This window comes from Ciconia boyciana, chromosome 3 (assembly GCF_034638445.1).
Source record: "Ciconia boyciana chromosome 3, ASM3463844v1, whole genome shotgun sequence".
Classification (NCBI taxonomy): Eukaryota; Metazoa; Chordata; class Aves; order Ciconiiformes; family Ciconiidae; genus Ciconia; species Ciconia boyciana.
The window spans coordinates 75873350-75893224 of NC_132936.1; the positions used below are offsets into that span (position 1 = coordinate 75873350).

Genomic DNA, 19875 nt, shown 5'->3' on the forward strand with positions numbered 1-19875 from the left:
CACCAGAGAAGTCTGACTGAGAAGTGCAAGACTGGACTGAAGCAAAAACCCCAGCCAGATGTGGGGCAGAAGTTCAGGAAGAAGAAGAGATGGTATGAAGAAGAAAAGACAACCCTGTGCAGAAGCCCTGTACAGTCGTTCATATTCCGGCTGCAAGGTGTGTGGGGGGTACCCCCTGGCCTCTCCCCCGCAGCAGGAGAACCAAGAGTTACAGCTCTGTGACCGCCGTGTGGCTGCCAGGCAGCTGCTGAGGGTGCAGCACCCACGGGCCAGGGGAAAGGAGGGCAAACCCAGCGAAGGCCGGGCTGGGCAAACCCAGCGAACCATGCCACTGCGCTCCCCGAGGAGATGCGTGGGCAGGGTGCGGCGTCCACGCTGTCACCTACACCCCGGCCTGAGCCCGGCCTCATGCGCCTCTCGATTGCTTGGGCAGGAGCTCAGGTGCAGGTGGGAGGGATGGACACCCAGCCCGCGCGTGGGAGAATGGTGGTGGGCAGGCCGTGCCGGGGCTGAATAGGCACACGGCTGGGAGGGCGCAGTGCCACAGGGGACGAGACAAAAGGGACCACGGTGCACGTGTGACACGCGTGGGCCAGCTGCAGCTCCCCTGGGTGCCGGGGGACAGGCTCAGAGCTCGGATCTCCCGGGGAGAGGTTTTCTGAAGCAGCCAGGTGAGCGCACGCAAGGGCAGGGATGCTGCCGCGACCTGCAGCAGGGCCGGGGCGGGCGGCGGGTACCGGGCGGGCCGGGGCCAGGGCCGGGGCCGGGGCAGGGGCCGGGGCGGCGGGGCGCTGCGGGGGCGGGGGGCCGGCGCCCGCCTCCGCGGGGCCGCCCCGCTGCAGTCTCCCGGCAGCCCGGGAGGAGGAGACGGCGGGGCGCGCAGGAAGCAGCGGGGCAGCCCCGCGGAGACGGACGCCGGGCGGGCGGCAGCTCCGCGCCCCGCCGCTCCCGCCGCCCGCGCCCCGCGACCCCCGGCCCCATGGCGGGGCCCGCCGCCCCCCGCGCCCCGCCGCGGCCCTGGGCCGCCCTGCTGCTCCTCGCCGCCCTGCTGCCCGCCGCTGCACCAGGTAGGCAGCCGCCCCGGGCGCCCGCCGGGAGGTGCCTCCGCTCTGCGCGGCGTGGGTGAGCTGGCCCACGCGTGGGGCTGCTGGCCCACGCGTGTCGCCGCCGGCCCCTGCGCCTGGCGCGCCCCGCTCGCCCCGCGGGGTGCGCGGCGGGGAGGTGTGCCGCGGGGCGCGGGGCTGTTTCGGGGCGCTGCGGCGACGGGCGCCCGGGTGCTTCGGGGCGCCCGGGCGCGGCGCGGGGATGCGGGGCGGCGTCGCTCCCCGACGCCGCCCGGCTCGGGGACGGGCGCCGCGGCGGCATCGCGGGGGGACGGCCCGCCTTGCCGAGCCGGGAGGCGCCGAGCCGGGCCGCCTCCCCAGCCCCGGCGGAGGCACCTGCCGCCGCCCCGGGATTGTGCCGGTCCCTCCGCCGGTGCCGGGGCGGGCGGACCGGCCGCTGCAGCGCTGCCCTCCCGCAGGCTGGGGGGGAGACCCTCCCGCAGGCTGGGGGTCTGCCAGAGCCGGGGCGAGCCCGGCACCGAGGGCCGGGGGGACCCCCGCGGCTCTCGGACGCCGGGACCCTCCGCAGGTGAGGCCGCTGCGGCTCGGCCAAACGTGAGCCGCGGGCAAGGGAGGGCTCCTTCCCTCTTGCCTTTAGCCCGTGTGCGCCTTATTCCCCCCCGGCACCGGGTGCCGGTCCTCCGTCCCGTCTGGGCTGGGCTGAAGAGCCCCGCTCACTCGGTTGCACGGGCAGCCCCCGCGCTGAGCACCCCGCGGAAAGTCAGGCGAGATCCCCCTTTTCCTTACTCCCGCCGCCGGAGCCCTGTGGAGCGGACCCCGGATCAGCCTGGGCGAGGCTGGGGCTGCTGTCAGAATTCCCCGGGCTCTCAGCCTCTGGCTTAAACTGCTCTGGAGGGGGGTCGTGGCGTGGGGCGGCAGATCTTCCCGCGTGGAAGCGGTGTAGTTAACTGCAGCCCGCACGGCACTGTCTGCACCGCAGGCAATGCCGAGTCCCGGATCTGCCTCAGCTTGTGCCCACAAGGTCTTTGCGCCAGAGCACGGCTAGAGGCGGGTATAGCGGGACATACGGAGGCATTTCAGCACCAGATTTTAACTGCTGGGGTTGCGGTGGCCAGGGCGGTACGGGGACACCTGCTCCCTGGCTCTGGACGCAGTGGGTGCCCCATCTCCAGCCCGATGCTGTAGCTGCAGAGGAGCCAGTCAGGGACGGTAGCACCTCACCCCCTGGGCAGCTCGGGGCTGGGCAGGACCTAATGTCACCCGTGGCCCCTGGTGCGTTTTGGTGTGCAGCTAAACAAACTGGAAAGATCTGCTTAACCTGGAACAAGGAAAAGATCTTCAAGCCTGGTTTGAAGACCCTGCGCAGCCCTCTCCTCGTGGGCTGCTGAAGGTGCGTGGCTCGCAGGGTGCACAGTCGCAGAGTAGATAGAGGCAGAGTGCGTTTGCGGGAGGTTGAGTGCAGAGCAGCTTTGCTGGCAGGTGCCCATGTACCCACTGCTGTCTCTCTTGCCGTGACGTGCTGTGCCCGTCCCGGTTAAGCGTGGGATCCCTCTCCTGGAAGTGGATTTGTAGTTAGCGCTGCTCTGTGGCAGTGGGAAATGGAGGGGGAACTGGATCTGCTGTCCCTGGGGCTGCCTGCTGGCAAGCGAGAGGGAAGGGAGCAGGGGAGTTTGTGTGCTGATAGCATGGGCAACGTCCATGGGAAATGTCATAGCCTCTGAGGAAAAGTGTTAGCTGTTGCGCACAGGCAGGCTTTTGCTTCTCTGACTGTGCAATGTCTAAAGTGATTCTAGGGGAGTCTGAAACTTTATGGATGTTACGTCCAAAATTTTCAGTACAGTCTTTCTTCGTTCGCAGTCCCACACCAATGTGCTGTAAAACCAAGCCAACTTCTGAACAAACCCAAATGTCTTGGCGTAGGACTATGCAGAGCACTGTGTGCTTCCCAGCTACGGACCTCTGGAGCGCACCAAAACCTGCTCAAGTGGGAACACTGCACTGTTAACCCCAGAGGGGCTGTACAGGACTCGGGTGTGGGGTGCACGTCTGCTCCTCGTCCCTGGTGGTGTGCTGGCCATGCTGAGTGGGCACTACTGTCCTTCTCCAGTCTAGAGAGTGGTTTATAAGCCACTAAACCCAGACTGTGCCCTGAAGAAGTGCAGTCTCAGGCAGGAGGGCCAGTGGGTGCTGGAGTCCTTTCTCAGGGGTTTAAAGCTATCGCTGTGTGCCTTTGCTGCCCCTGGCCCTGCTTTCTCATCTTCTAGCCGTGTTTGAAAAGGCCCCTTCCCGTTTTCCTTTCCTCGCCTTTCCAGCACGCACTCTGCCTAGGTGACCTGTCTCAAACTCACTCTGCATTTTGGAGCCTTTGCCTGAGTGCCGTGCCTGGGAGACAGGGAGGCTGCCTTGGCTCAGTGGAGAGGCTCCGACAAACGAAGTGAAAGAGCCCTTCATTTTTTGTCCATGGAAAGAAAGAAAAGATTTTTCGCCAGTGAGGGTCTGGCATTGGGCTAGTGCTGTCATTGACTTTGCTTCTGTTTATCAAAATGGAAAGTCAGCATGGGGCCTGTGCCCGGGATTGCTATGTGCAGTCACTCAGGCCAAGGAAGCGTAAGAGAAGGGTGTTGTGCTGGAGCCAGTTTAGGGGCAGATCCCATTTGTGTTTTGCCAAGAGAGATTTTTGTTGCTTGCTGCAAGATCCTGCGTGTAGAAGGATGTAGAGCACATACTGACAGTGGAAAGCAGTCCTCCTGTAGAAAACCTCCTTGGTTGCTTTTATACAAACCATATTCAAGCACCACCTGTGGCCAGTGGGAGAAATTTGGGAGGAACGTTAAGAAGAGGCTGAGCTCAGAACAAGAGCTTTGCTGACAGCAGCACAAACTCTCATTTTCCCTCCTTGTCTAGACTGTGTGACATAAACAGAGAAAGCAGGAGGATGTCCAAGGGAATTTTCCAGTTCATTTAGCTCTAAGGAATGTATCTTCTCAGTTATTTAGGACAATGCTGTAATGGTCTTAACTGTATAGCTCTGTACCAGCCTCTGGGTGTGTCAGAGGTATGAAAGCCCTTGTGCTGTCCAAGTCTGTAATTCCAACTCTTCAGACAGCACATGGACCGAGGTTGGCTGGACATGTGATTAAGATGCTTTCAGAAGCTGACCTATACAGAAAGAAAATAGAGGGGGGCTGAGTAGATAATAAAGCAAAATAAAGACATAGCATGCTTTCTCTCTGCCTGCAGTGGGAATGGGATCTTGTCTGGATGATCCAGTGCGTTGAGTGAGCATTCATATGCCCCAAAAGTATAGCTCTCTCCTGAGATGTATTCGGTGCTCAAGTGACGTGGCATTTCTCATGCAGGACACTGAAATGGTAAATGTGGCTTCTGAGTCTCAAGATAACTGAGGTTGGACTTCATGTCTGCTGGAAGTTGTCTGTAGCCGACTGCAGGTGGTCCATTATCTTCAGATCAATAAAGCAAAGCAGTATTTCCACCAGGCTCAATTTCTGCTGCTCTTCTAGGACCCGTGGTTTCGCCAGCTGGCAGCTGTGTCACCGTGTCACCCAGCTCTCTCCGTCACTGGGGGAGTGCTCAGGTGTGTGGCTAAGGTGGCATCAGGATGTGCTGGCATCAGGCATTGGATCTCTTAAATTTACACTGCTGCGCTTCAGGTATAAGCAGGACTGGAACCTTTTCCTGACCAAAGACCTCCAGAGTGAGCCTGTGTTTGGTAGCCTGAGTGTGATCCCAAATATTCAAAAACCTGCAGTAAAACCAGCACCTTTTTTTTTCCCCTAGTTTTGAGATGTCAGGATCCGCTTATCTTGTTTGAGTTACCTGTCTTCATAAATTAGTATTCCATAACTGCTGCTCTGCCTGCCCGAGCAAACCGTTCATAACTAGGTGCATGCGTCTGTCACGGGAACGTTTACTGCTTGTTGCGTGTGTGATTTCTGCTGAGGGAGAGGAGGGAGCGTGGATGCTTAGCTATGCCTCCTGTAGACCACTAACGCACTAAGCAGGTGCAGTGGTCACTTGTCCGGAGGGGATGTCCTAGACATTGATGTGCCTTCCTCTCGGGAAGCTCCGTGCTGCTGTTTTCTCCCCGCAGCTGCAGGCATACTGCGCTCTTGTGAGCCTTGAGAGGGCAGTCCCAGCCCTGCAGACACGGCACTCATCCCTCAGGCAGGTGCCAGCGCTCCCTGTTGTGCTTTTCTCCCCCCCAAATCGCCACTTGTCTATTCTGTTTTACAGCCCCGTAAAGCAGCAACGATTTCACTGGTGTGTTGCACTACAGGATTGCTTTTATTCCTTTGAGTGCAGTTGAAATTTTATTTCCTTGGAACTATGAGTGTTTTCATTATTCCCCAAGATGAGAGATCACTTCACCTCTGCAGCCTGTGCCCCTGCCCAGCACGGGAGAGAGGGATGAACTGCCGGGTTGTGAGGCAGTGAAATCCAGAGGGGAACAGCAGATCTTGATGCTGGGGAGATTCTTTCCCTCTGGCTTATGAGGAGCCCAAGTATTTTGCTTCCATGTGGGCTGAGAACTTGCATTTTGGCTATGTTTGCTCTGACACTTTGCCTCTGAGGAGTGGTACGGCTTACATTTTCAGGGCGATAGAGCAGTGATGGGTCTCTTGAAGAAATGGGAGCTCGTCTGGAAGATCCTTCGCTGTGCGTGATCCAGTATGAAGTCTTTGAAATCACGTTTACTTTTTCTTATATGTGTTTGCTATACTGCCACTTACTCTGCTGTGCTGTTGGCTGCAAAACCTACAGTCTGTGTTGAACGTTCACAAACTGCAGTGCCAAAACAAGCACTGCCAAGATCAAGACAGTGGCTTAAAAAGCACAAGATTTAAAAAATAAGAACTGCTGAGATCTTTTGCTTTACTGTCTGTTCTTTGAGTCTCCGGGACACACGTTTCTAAGCTTTCCTCCACACCCTGGATGTTTAGGGATTTAGAGGGACGATATGGTTTAGTCTGCATCACCACTGCCTGCCTCTTACCAAAGGGGCATTTAGACCAGCAAGGGCATTTTGCACTGACTCTGTACCTGGCTAGAAGGACTCCTGATGTTCTGATCCCAGGTCTTGCATTTATTCTTACTTGCAGGCACCAGCAGCGTTTGCCTGCAGCACCTCCTTAGTTGAATTCATTTCGTTTGGGGACATTACAAGCACCTGGAAAGTGTCAGGTTTCCCTGGTTCCTCTTTAAACTTCAGACAAGCTTGTAATGAAAAGGAGCTTTTTCTACCGTGGACCACACGGTTGAGTGCTTAACTACTATACTGTTAGCAGAGTTAACAAGAGCAACATCAAACCATGTTTACACAGTGGCTCCTTCATTGCATGGTCTTGGCTTGCCTGGGGAGATGGGAGGTTGTGCTGACAGCTCATGTGCCTCTGGTCCCCAGCAAGACCCATGCAGGCTGCTGAGCTCCCTCCACCCCCTTCGTCCTGGAGGGGATCCTGGTACCCACCTCTCTCCAGACCTCTTGTCCCGTCTCCTGTCCTCCTAAGGCACGCGGCTTCTGGGTTTCTGACACACGTAGCTCTGCAGACACTGCTTCCTCCTCCCCGGTTCCCCAGGACTGCTTTCTGGGATGTAATGTAAGGTCTTCTCTCCTCTTCTGCCCCTCAGAGTTTCTGCAAGCTCTGTTCAAGCTTCAGCGTGTTTTGTAGCTTCAGCGTGTTTTGTACCATTCACAGCATTTTCAGGATGGTTAAAATCTGTGTAGGTTATATTGTACATTTCCCAAGCAGCAGTCATCGTACCTCACTCCCATTGAACTCGTAACTCCTGGCCCACCATTAGCTCTTCATAAATTACATCTGTGGGGTGGGATGTGGGAGCTCTCCCTGTGTGCCAGGTCGGGATGTGTACCCTGGCTGTGTCACACCCCCGTGCTGCAGTAAGAGCTGACCGCACTTCAGTGCCTCTGAAATCGGTCTGCGTGTGTGGCTCCATGTTGGTATAGGTGCTTGCATTTGGCAGAGTTGGTCTATATTTAAAGCAAATAGCCCCAAGGAGTGCAGAAATAAGGAAAAGTGGAAGAAAGACCCAAGTCATGTAGAAATTGTGTGCTCTAAACAGAATGCTTTTCCTAAACAAGGGGAATATTGTTAGTTACTTCAGATGAAATACTGAAATCCTGTTCTAAGGAAGGCAGTCCAAGATTCTTCTCACCCTGGAAGAAAACCTAAAAGGTACATCCAAATTTAACTACGTACGTATTAGAAAGCGGTCTGGAGAAGTGTGCATTTTAAATCACCCGTCTTCAGTGAGTAACTTGATCATCAAATCAGCTCTTCATTAAACAGAGCAAATTACCCTTTGAGGACTGTGGAGCGTGTTCATATTTCATTGTTCCAGCGCAGCTATTTCACTGTTACTCAGTCATCAAGTCCTCCTGGGCATCTCGCAACGGTCCCGTTTCCAGCAAATCTTTCCGACTGTTCCATTCTTCTGGCGTTAAACTGATTATTTTTCCACTGGAGGACTCAGTAGTTCTTAATATATGTATCTGCTGTAAAATAAGAGGCAACACTTCAAATGGCTATTTGTCATCATGTTTACTGTACAGTTGGCTGCAATATTTTGGCTGAAACTTTTTTTTGGGAAAAAGTGCAGAACTGCTGGAGCTGGAATGTTAGTTTTTCCTTGTCTCTAAAAAGAAGACAAAAATAAGAGAAATTGAATATTTGTTGTGGTACTCTGTAATGAAGTGCTTTATCCCTCCTCTCCGAGTGGCATCCTTGGAAGGGTATACGTGGTGGGAAGGGGTTTAGTTGGTAACAGGCAACAATTACTGAGTTTTCCTTAAAACTCCGACAACAGAAAGCTGCAGATGTGACTGGCAAACCATGCTGCCGTGGCTGGTGGCTCACGACATCCAGCACCCAGCCCGAGCCCTGCCGGGCCAGCCCTCGCGGAGCCCCCGGATGCTCCTGCTGCTGAGGGAGGGGAGCGTGGAAGCAGCGCACCATGCCCACCCCTCCGGCAGCATCAGAAGCAGCGAGCCCTGGGGCTTTGCCCTCTGGTCCCTGCTCTCCTGCAGCAGAAGTAGCCGGGACTCAAGTTTTCAGCCTCGGGAAGCCAGCATTTAGTTTTGCCTGTGCTCCTGAGGTCCTGAGGTCCAGAGCATCACAGCATGCAGGCTGCGGTCAGATAGATGGAGGGCTGGATTTAGATGCTGTTATTCCTACTGGGTACTGTCTTGCTTCACGTGGTAGCCCTGCTGAAATACCTAACAGTGTCAGAACCCGGCCCTGCATGAACAGTTGAGCTGCACTTTCACGTAGTCTGAATACCTTTCCCTTTCATCACCTTTTGAAGCCATGGTGGGTTTGGTGACATAATCATGTGGTCTTTAGCATCGGATGCTTTGCAGATGGCCCCGCAGCTCACGCACTGAGAGGCTGTAGCAGTGTGAAGCCGACGGCAGTCCGGGGACTTGGCAGAAGGCTTGCCGCACTTTGCAGGAGTGGTTGCTCTGGGTTATGTGTTCGCAGCCTTACATCTGCGTCAGCTGAGCTTCGCATTGGCTTCTCTCCTCCCTGTGCTATCGGTTTGATGCTTCTGGTCTCCCAAAGTAAATTGTATTATAAACAATTTAAGAGCTAATGGCAGTGATGGAAAGGCTCCATCTGGCTCAGCTGGACTGAGACTTCAGCCGGATTTCAGGTTGCATGTATTTTTAATATACATATTTGCTAAATGTCTGAGGTCTTATTACCAGAGAGGTGGGCTGGGGATCACAAGACCTCGTTTCATTCATAGGTCTGACACAAACTTTCAAAGTGATATCTCACCTTTCCTAGGCTCCATTGGCCCTGTTTTAAAAATGAGTTGAATGCTTTTTCCACGCTGTGGTGCTGGAGAACTGGCCAACGTAAGCCACTGTTCTCTTCTGCTTGAAACTTTCCAGACAAGAAGTAATGACTGAAATCTTTAGTGAGATGCTCAGTAGTATCTCTGCAGGATTTTATCAAACTTCAGTAAGAGACTGTTGGTTTTGTACTGTCATTGCACATAGCATCCCTGCAAAGCAGTGAGCTGACTGTCCCCTGAGGTGGAGAAGGGTGCGTGGGCTCAAGTTCCCCTCCGCAAGTCAGGACACGGGTTCTGATGCTGTCCCTGCTGCAGGCTCCCTCTTGTCTGTTGTGTATTGGGCTGTGATTTCCAATACGCCTACACACATGCTTATCTGCTGTGTGTGGTGGTACTCCCTGAAATCACTGGACACAGCTGAAGGAAATACATGCATATTATTTTGCTGGATTGAACCCGCAAACTGATGTGGCTTGGTGTCTGCCTCTCCAGTCTGGGGATGTTAATCCGGCTGCACCACAGAGTGGTGCTTGAGGATAAATTCAGCTTGGTGGTCAGGTCATGTTTCTCTGGTGAAAGAGACTGTGAGCACAGGCTTGGAGAGCCTGAAAATGTGGAATATCCCAGCTTTCCATTTATTCCAGTCAGTAAACTTCAGAGTCTACTTGGGACTGTTTAGAAAGTGATTTTTAATTCCTGCTTTTTATTGACTTCTGTGTTCCTTAACTTGTTTGTGTTGTGAGTGAAATGATTTACTATCAATCTAGATACTTGCTATGTTGTAGGATCTTCGGGCAGCTTTGGTGATGCTGGAGCCCTACTCCTGAGCCTCAGGTCCAAAGCTATATGTTTGCAGAGGAGAGGGGAAGAGCTGCACTTCGAGAGCATGGCTGTAAAGACCTGAGTATATTCCCCCCCCCCCCCGCCATGATGACCCACCAAGAAGGTCCTGAATGGCATCTAGGCATCTATCCCTTGAAGTGTCTGGTGCTTGCAGACACAGAAGAAATTTCTCTTTTCCCAAAGAAACAAAGCCAACAGAAAATGAAATTAAACAGAAAAATAAGATCTTCTGTGACTGAACAGCAACAGTATTGAAAACCTAGAAAGTCTAAACCTTAAACAGCAATATTAGCAAGCCAAATTTTCTTGTTAGATGTGTATGGTAATGTACTTTTTTGTTTGCGATGTGATAATTTCTGTGCCAGGGCGTTGAGTTCCTGTTCTTCAGTCTTAATGGCTACCGTAAGTCAAGCTGGTCCTCTGAGAACGTGAGTGCATGCTTAAATCTGTGTTAGGGGACCGACCGCTCAGAGGGCATCTTCATGAACGCCCTTCCCAGTCAGAGTCAGAGCTGCTGGGTTTCAGTTGCTGGGTGCAAGGTAATACCTGTTTATTGCCACGAGATGCCTCAGACCATATGTGCTCCTCAGCTGCCCTCCCAGCAGTTCAGTCCCCGGTGCAGGACGTGCCATGTCCTTGGAAGTGCTGATTGCTGAGGGCCAGACACCTCCGCAAACACACTCACTTTCCTCTGCAAAAACAGCTGTTTAAATTACCCTCAGGGAGGGATGATGAGTGGTATGAGACATGGTGGGGTTCTGGCTGTGTTTGGTACCACGCTGCGCAGGTCAGGCTGGAAACCTGCTGCTGATGGTGTGGCATGGGAATGGGAATGAGTGTGAAACCTTGGGGGGGGGGAAATAGATTTCAGACCACCACTTTAGTCAAGTTAAAAGAGAAATGGCTTTGTATTGGCTTAAGTCTTTCCTTGTGGTGGTGACAAGCCAGCTGTCCCCCGTTGTGCTGGCACAGGGCAGTTGTAGCTGTGCAGGAAGGCTGGTGTGGGCACGGCTGTGCCTGCACAGCCGAGCAGTGGGAGCATGTCTGGGAGAGGATGGTTTCCACACTCCCCATTGGGAATGGAGGGAAGGAACCATCCACGTATGTGTCGGCAGAGGGGAGGGAGAAGGAAATACAGGAGAAAACAAGGTTTTTTCCTAGCACCAGCAGGGAGAGAGGAAGGATGTCAGCCCAGTGGAGAGAGCTGAAGTGAGAGCTCAGATAACTGATGGACCTCAAGGTCTGGTGGGGGTAAGCATCAGAGTAGCTGATGAGTTAGTATGGGTGTTTCTGAAAGAAGGTGTATGCCTGAAGAGAGGGGGGATTATTTTTAGCATGTTCCCACCATTCTACCTGTTGCTTTCCTTGGGGAGAAGCAAGTTTTTTCTTAAGACTGGAGCCTTGCAGAACAAGCTGCATATAATTGCAGTAAGGGTGGCAGAAACAGACCCTATGAATCCAAACATAAGAGCCTCCATAAAATTAGCCATAGGGTTTGCAAGATTTTTGGCAATGAGAAAGGAGCCATTTGGCTTTTTCAGCAAGAGGGGCCTCTTGCAATTATATATTTTAAGGTGCTTGTCCTGTATAAATATATATTCTTTTAAAAAAACCTTTTGTTATGGTTACAAGCAGTCCCTGTAAAAACCGAGAAGGCAAATAGTGAAACTTTGAAATGTCTGTAGGAGCTTTTGAGTAATTTGAGGCCCCTTTGTGTGGAAGGAAATCACCGTATTTCAGGAAGCTTTGCTGCTCTAACAAAATGTTCGTGCTACTGAACGGTAGCAGATGGCCAATCCAGAAGATGGTAGTGAGTTGCTTAAGCTACTTGTAAAGCAGTGCAAATTTCTTTGCCTTGCTAGTAGCGGCCAGCCTTGGTTTGAGGGATCCAAGCTAGGGCTTTGTCTCTGCTGTCACTGCAGGGCAGCTTCCCCCGTGTCGGCCACGCAGAAAATCCAGATCCAGGCTGCCCATAACTCTGTTGAGTAACATCTCCTTGCATGTCATGCAGGTCTAGTCAAAGCCCTGTGACAGTAGAAGATGTTACTGTCAGAGAAGTAAGGGTTGGTTTTCAGCAGGAGCTCACAGGGACTGGCCAACGTTGGTGATAGGACGTTCAGAGCTCACAAGCAAAGCAGGCAATGCTGGATGGGTGTTTTGGTATTGGAAAGCTTCATTCCTCTGAACTGCACCAGTGCCAGCTCAGTGTCAGAGGGTCACCTAGCAGCAGTCAGAGAGCGTACTGTATCAGTACACCCTTTCACTCTACCCCTCCTTCCAAAGCTCTCACTTTGGGTGCTCAAACAACGGTACATGAATAACACAAAATAGGAGTCCATGCACATTGGTAACGTATGGCTCCGGCAGGCTGCTAGCTATGGCATGTTAAAGACTCTGGAAGTCTACCATGGTCCTTCCTGAGACTTGCTCTCCTGATTTTTGCAGAGGCTTTGTTGACTTGAAGGGTTGATTTTCCTCCCCAGATGTCCCTCTTGCTGTATATCCCGCTGGTCCAGGGGTGCTCTGTGCTGCGTGGGGAGAAGCCGCAAGTTTTGCACCTCAGCATCGGAGGCCAAACCATCAGTTGCTTTGTAGAAACTTGTATTTTCAGTTCTAGATATCCCTGGGCTAAACCAAGGAAGATGGCATGGATTCTCTTTTACAAACCTGCAGAGCTGTGAGTGCATCTTTTCAATATGTCCAGCTGCTTTTCAAGGGTATTAATTGGGTAAATCCTTTGCTGACCATCCCAGCTAGTAATTGACAGACCATGATGTGTAAACTGATGTGGTGACTGCAGGTGGCTGCAGCCATTTGCCTCGGTCGTGTCTGCTCAGCTATGATGGGACTAGTTATAGAGCAATGTGTAATACAGCCCAGAGCTTTGCATGAAGACATTGCTTTGAATATGACTGCAGAGGTTTGCTTTTTGAAAATGAAATAAGAAGGGCATTTGTCAGTAATGAAGATCTGTGCCTATCCATTTCTTATCTGAGCCCAACCTAGTGCAGAGCTCCTAAGAACAGCGATAATATTATTCTAGCCATTTCCGTGGTATGCGTTTTATCTAGTATCTATGAGTTTTGCACTTTGGGAGACTTGGAATATGTGCCGCCAGCTTCCCTTTCCAGGGTACAAAGCTACATATGTACTTTTTGAAAGATCTTTTACAATAAATAATGTGGAATAAAGTTATTTAGAAGAATTGGGGCTGGTGTTATTTCAAGACATGAATTGTGAACAGTTTTATATTACAGGTAGATAATGTTTTAGAGTTTTTTGTTTGCATTTTTCATGAAGAGGAAAGCAAAGACTGTGTTATTTTAGGATGTACTTTTTCCAGTCCCTGTGAAGAAACTTAATCTCTGAGAGCTGCTAATAAAAGAGCAGAGACTAACGTTGAGCCAGTGTTTTGTTCTTAGAAAACCTGCACCTTGGGAAACTCTCAAACTTTTTCTGATTTATGAAAGGTTTGCAATGTGAAATAAAATGGAGAGTTTTAACTTTTTTTTTCCTTCAGTGTATGATGAATCTTGAATTCCTACTCCCTGACTTTGTGAGTCTGAGGCATTTTTGGCAGTTTCTAGTAGAAAGTTGAATGTGCACTTCAACAAGAGATGGAATGGAAAGACTTTACATAAACATGCGAATCGCCAGTAGATTAAAAAATCTGTGCTACTTTACAGGGTAAGGGAACAGGTTTAGATATATTGAAGTGGTTTTAGAGAGAGGTGTAAACCAACCCCCGCACATGCAAGTGATCCAGAGCCCTTAAGGAGGATGATTTGGTGAAGTCTGTGATACGCATAAAGGCATGAACCAAAAGCAGAGCCACACCATCCAGATTGCCAACACTTTGGATCAAAAGCTAATCTTGCTTCAGAAATGTCTCACCGACCCTCTTTTTCTTCTTTTTCTGTGTGTGTGTATGAAAATCACAGTTTTCTGGGATGTTCAGAATCCCAGGTATCTAAAGAACAGTTGAAGCCATGAACTTTTGGCTAGTTGTGGCTTGGTTAACACTTGTTGCTGTTTCCACAAATGACTTATGTAATCCATTTGGTGGGTGTTAAAGTGCCCGAGATGAACAGGTTTCTCAGAGACTCTGTAGAGTGGGAATGTAAAGGTGAAGGTGGCTGAAAGTTGTCAGTTCCCCCAACAACCCGACACCCCAAATCAATACAGAGAAGGTTAGCATTTGTCTCCTGCTTTGAGGATCTGCCGTAAAACGTCCCAGCAGCCAGGAGTTGAGCGAGGTTTGGAAGGCAATTAGGTGGTTGAATAGGAGTATTTCATTAAAGTAGGTAATAGAAAGTACTTAATGCCTTTGCCTCGGTCTTTAATAGTAAGACTAGATGCTCTCCAGGTACCCGGCCCCCAGAGCTGGAAGACAGGGATGGGGAGCAGAATGAAGCCCCCATAATCCAGGGGGAAATGGTTAGTGACCTGCTACACCACTTAGGCACTAACAAGTCTATGGGACCGGATGGGATCCACCCAAGAGTACTGAGGGAGCTGGTGGAAGTGCTCATCAAGCCCCTTTCCATCATTTACCAGCAGTCCTGGCTAACCGGGGAGGTCCCTGCTGACTGGAGGTTAGCAAATGTGACACCCATCTACAAGAAGGGCCAGAAGGAGGATCCAGGGAACTACAGGCCTGTCAGCCTGACCTCGGTGCCAGGGAAGCTGATGGAGCAGATCATCCTGAGTGCCATCATGCAGCACGTACAGGACAACCAGGCGATCAGGCCCAGTCAGCATGGGCTTATGAAAGGCAGGTCCTGCTTGACCAACCTGATCTCCTTCTATGACAAGGTGACCCGCTTAGTGGGTGAGGGAAAGGCTGTCGATGTTGTCTACCTAGACTTTAGTAAAGCCTTTGACACCACCAGCATTCTCCTGGAGAAACTGGCTGCTCATGGCTTGGACGTGTGTACGCTGCGCTGGGTAAAGAACTGGCTGGATGGCCGGGCCCAAAGAGTGGTGGTGAATGGAGTTAAATCCAGTTGGCAGCCGGTCACAAGTGGTGTTCCCCAAGACTCAGTTATGGGGCCAGTTCTGTTTAATATCTTTATCAATGATCTGGACGAAGGGACTGAGTGCACCTTCAGTAAGTTTGCGGATGACACCAAGTTGTGCGGGAGTGTTGATCTGCTTGAGGGTAGGAAGGGTCTACAGAGGGACCTGGACAAGGCCGGATCGATGGGCCAAGGCCAATTGTATGAGTTTCAACAAGGCTGAGTGCTGGGTCCTGCACTTGGGTCACAGCAACCCCATGCAACGCTACAGGCTTGGGGAAGAGTGGCTGGAAAGCTGCCCAGTGGAAAAGGACCTGGGGGTGTTGGTCGACAGCCAGCTGAATATGAGCCAGCAGTGTGCCCAGGTGGCCAAGAAGGCCAATGGCATCCTGGCTTGTATCAGAAATAGCGTGGCCAGCAGGACTAGGGAAGTGATTGCCCCTCTGCACTCAGCACTGGTGAGGCTGCACCTCGAATACTGTGTTCAGTTTTGGGCCCCTCACTACAAGAGAGACATTGAGGTGCTGGAGCGTGTCCAGAGAAGGGCAACGAAGCTGGTGAAGGGTCTAGAGCACAAGTCTGATGAGGAGCGGCTGAGGGACCTGGGGTTGTTTAGCCTGGAGAAAAGGAGGCTGAGGGGAGACCTTATTGCTCTCTACAACTGCCTGAAAGGAGGTTGTAGAGAGGTGGGGGTCGGTCTCTTCTCCCAAGTAACAAGTGATAGGACGAGAGGAAATGCCTCAAGTTGTGCCAGGGGAGGTTTAGATTGGATATTAGGAAAAAATTATTCACTGAAAGTGTTGTCAAGCATTGGAAGAGGCTGCCCAGGGAAGTGGTTGAGTCCCCATCCTTGGAGGTGTTTAAAAGATGTGTAGATGTGGTGCTTAGGGCCATGGTTTAGTGGTGGACTTGGCAGTGCTAGGTTAATGGCTGGACTTGATGATCTTAAAGGTCTTTTCCAACGATTCTATGATTAATTTAAATGATTCTATGATTCTAAAAAAATACAATTCACATATAAAGTGAATAATATGAACTAAGCATATAAAGCTTTACGGATGTGGGTAACCACTGCTTGGTGAGGTTCGAGTGAAAGCTGGTGCAGAAAGAGAACCGTGCTGCCTGCTGTGACTTTCCATAAGCCTAGTCTATATCTCCCACCCGGATAATTACACACAATGTTTGCTTCAACCTTTGAATGAGCAGGGCCTCATTCTTCACTTGGCTGCTTCTGTAACATACCACTGATTTTAACAAGATTGCAGTAACATGAAAGCAGAGCAATGGAGTGAAGATTTAGGTTCATAAGAAGTAATCCAGGTGCACAGCATAAAGGTGCTGCCACGGTTTGGTTAGCCTCCTAATGAGCAGTGCAATTTTAGTAGTTGTGTTTTCCTCCCTGGAGATCTATGGCCATACTTGCAGGAAGCAGGACAGAGGTTGGCTCATAGGAGCGCATGCTCTGGCTCTGACTTGTGTCCCTGCCAACCCACTTCAAAGCTAGCTTAGGCCGCTGGGACGTGGGGAGGGGAGCAGGGGTGGAGGGGATGCATGACAGCCTAGAAACAATACTCTCTCTTTTTTTACTGCCTTGCCTGTGGGCATCCTTTGAAGGCCATCTAGAGAGGAACAGGCTGGCTCACCTGCAAGCCATCCATACGGGAGTGAGAATAAATATGGGTAGGCTGCAACGCAGTGACTCCCCGATCCGGGTCCCATATCCAGACTGGGCAGAGCGGCATCGTGCAAGCTCCATGCTGGTGTCAGTGCTGGAGAGAAGGGCATCCGTGGGCTTGTGATCCTGCATAGCTGGGTCACCCTTCCCATCTAGCCATACCTGCATGGGCATCAGCTGTGGGTGAAGTACCAGTTTCATCTTCAACTCAAAGAAAGCTCTGCATATGTTCCCTCGTGTGGAAATCTCTAAAGAAAGCTTTCTCTCAGTGGCAGCCTCACAGAATATGAGAAAGCCACTGAGATTAAGACAGTCTGAACAAATTTTTTGTCTTTTTCCATGTTTTCATGAAACCACCAGAAATTTCAGATAAACAGAGCAGTGCTAGCAGATGACGTCATTTCTTCCTACTGCCATGGTGGATATTACCATATGCATTTGTACCAGGGGTCAATTCTTTCTCGTAGAAACACATGTAGAGATTATGTGGCAGCTCTCGGCATGGGAGTCAGTATGTTTTACAAGAGGGATAATATCCATCCCGCTGCAAGCTTTGTGTTATCTTCGCGCCTTCTTCTGCTGTTGTTGTGGACAAAATTTCCAAGTTGTTAGAGGAGAATGAGACTGTTGCTGCACATCACGGGTTGTGCAGCCAAAATCCTGCTTGGGCTCCAAGGGGCACTTCCAGTAGCCCCACACCCCTGACAGCCTTTGAACTGTTTGGGGGACAAACAGCAGACTGGAGCACCGGAGAGCAAAAGGGAGCCCTGCTTTCCAGGAGCTTGCAGTGGAAGGGCCCGTTGAAAGCCACGGGTTTGCGCTGGGCGCCAGTGACAGATGGATCCTGCCCGTGCAGGCAGATGCACTCATGCGTGTGTGCCCTTGGCTCTGCCCTGACGAGCCGTGGAGTCGCTCAGGGGAATCCTGCTGCCTCGGGAATCTCTCAGAGGATCGTTTCTTCTCCTACCTTCTTCTCCTGCACTCAGAGAGAGCAATGTGAAGTGGGCTTAAAGCCACTTTCTCTCCACTAAGGAAAGTGTTACCTCTTGTGATGCCTTAACCTCTGGGACTGCTTTAACACTGATTAAACTGTGCATCCAGGGCCCATGCAGTTAAAGGTCCCAGGCATTGCAGAGGTGGCTGTGAGAAGTGCGTAAGGATGGTGCACGCATGCAGGTGGAAGTCAGGGATGTCCCAGGAGAGACGTGGCTTCCAAGTATTCAGCACTGTGTGGTGGATTTCTCTTCTGTGGTGTCCACCTCTTCTCGTCAATGGACAGTGTATTTTCAATGCCTGATTTGACAGCAAAATATGCATAAAAAAGCAGTATGAGTCAGGTGATTCTGATTTTAAAGGGGAGACTAATCAAAAGTGTAGGTCTGTTAGCTTTGTGGCAATATTATGTTTGCTCTTTACTTTCCTGACATGGTTTTGAGGTACTGTGTGCTTCATTTTAAACTGTCAGAAACACAGAAGTTACCTCACTTTTGAGTAAATAAAGAATGCCAGTATGAAAACAAGAACAAATTGGAGGTGAAAATAATGTGGAGACTACAGGCATGAACACAGCGTGGAAAGACACAAGCTTTGAAGGGGTGTGTTTTGTTTCAGACAATGTCTTACCACGGCATGAGTTGCTCGGTGTGGGTTCACGTTCTGATTTTCTCAGGCAGGTTTCCTTCCCATCACTGAACTTCTGACTAGGGCTAGAGAACAGCTTATACAAGGATTATCTAGAGGAAAACAAGCTCAGTTAACTTTATCCTGTGTTTTTGTTGTGTTTGTGATTGCAGTCAGATTAAATTCAGACTTCACTTAAAGTGCCCTTAGGCTCTGATTTATCTCAGAAACAGGGTTTAAGATGTTGTAAGTTGATATTAGTGCTATTTCTGCAATTGAATATCCACTGAAGCCAAGGAATGTGAGTTTCTTGCCCACTAGGAAGGGTCTGAGCGTCACAGGAGCCGCCAGCTGAGATGGCCAGGAGTCCTGCGGGGCGGTGCAGTGTCAGCACTGGGAAACCTCAGGTGCATCTCAGGGGAGAAGCACTAATATTCCCTCCTTCCTGAGGACAAGGGACTGAAGGGATGCGTGCAGAGGAATCGGTTGGGATCAATGGCTTTATCAGGCCCATTGACAGCTCATGCTATTCCTGTTTGTCATATGGATGGTGTAAAAGAAATAGGCTAGCTTTGCTATAAACTTGTTTTTCTGTTAAATCAGTGAGTACCCCTTCTTACAAACCAGATTTCCAGTGACAGGCATGTTAAAGGAGAGGTTCCCACTGAAACCAGGGAGCTTTGGGTCAAACCTGGAGTACTGCAGAGGTCCAGTCCCTCCTTACCCCCTTCCATTTTTAAGCCCGGAAAAGGTTAGACTTCAAGTCAGTAAACAAAGATTAAAAGGATACCTGCATATACATTTGAAACTCACTCAAATATTATAGATTTGACATGTATTTGTTATCAAAAGCTTAAAGGCTGTAAGCCTAATTCTGCTGATGGTGCCACCTAATCCAGCTGTGCTCTCATCCTGTAACTGTTCGCTGGACTCTCGAGGAACAGCTGGAGTCAGCGTTGTGGCTCTGTCCTGCATGGGAAGACAAATCCTTATGTTGTCAGTTGTTTTGGCAGTACCTCTGGCTGATACGGCCCTGTCAAAGAGAACAATACACCATAAATAAAACTGTTTTTGCCAGGTGAAAAACTTCAAATACTTCAAATGTAAGCAAGCTAATAATATCAGGACCTTGAAAGATGCATTGAACAGAATCCCAAAGGAAAATTAGAAAGAGCAGTTCTAGCAAGAAAAACAGAGTAATACCAACGTGGGTTAGTATTTGACAGCCAGGTGGAAGAGATGTATCTAGACAAAGGGATAGTTCAAGTGGCAGGTTTAAAAGCCACTTTCCAGTTCTGCTTTTGAAGTAGCCAGTTTTAAAAGCACTTCCAAAATGGGTCTGCCAAATGTTCAGCTTTTCCCTTTTTTGTTTATTAGGGAGTGGAGAATAATTAAAGTTTTTATGGCATACAAAGTACATTCTTCACTAAATATCACTCCATTTTCTCTTAGCAATTGAAGATTTTATTGTAGAAGGGTTACAGCTCTACATACCGTACCTGATTTTACAGTCAATGCTATATCCATCCATCTCCATCTCACTGCCTTGTGCTTGGAATTTTTCAGGAGGCCTGGTGCTGGAATGGGTTTCATGTTTTATTCTCCCAGAACTGGCTGCTGAGTCGAACAGTGGGCTGTGGTTCTCCAGGAACTGAAACAGTGGCCTGATGTAAACCATGTGTTTTGGAGCCCGGGCCGTGCGCTTTGTGTGGGTGGCATCAGGGAGCCCCGGGGGCCGGAGCCGTGCAGCCAGGAGAGCTCGCAACCCTCCTGCTCAATACTTCTGGACTGTCAGGGTGGGTTTTTTGTCATTTCT

At 50.7% G+C, this 19875-nt stretch overlaps 1 protein-coding gene across 1 annotated transcript in view; it reads left to right on the forward strand.

The window, feature by feature from the left end:
- The first annotated feature begins 891 nt into the window (after positions 1-891).
- FNDC1 (fibronectin type III domain containing 1) overlaps positions 892-19875 on the forward strand; it is a 78559-nt gene continuing 59575 nt past the window's right edge. Inside the window, exon 1 of the mRNA XM_072856195.1 lies at positions 892-1067. Coding sequence (XP_072712296.1) covers positions 980-1067 — 88 coding nt within the window. The 5' untranslated portion in view covers positions 892-979. The remainder of the gene's footprint in view (positions 1068-19875) is intronic.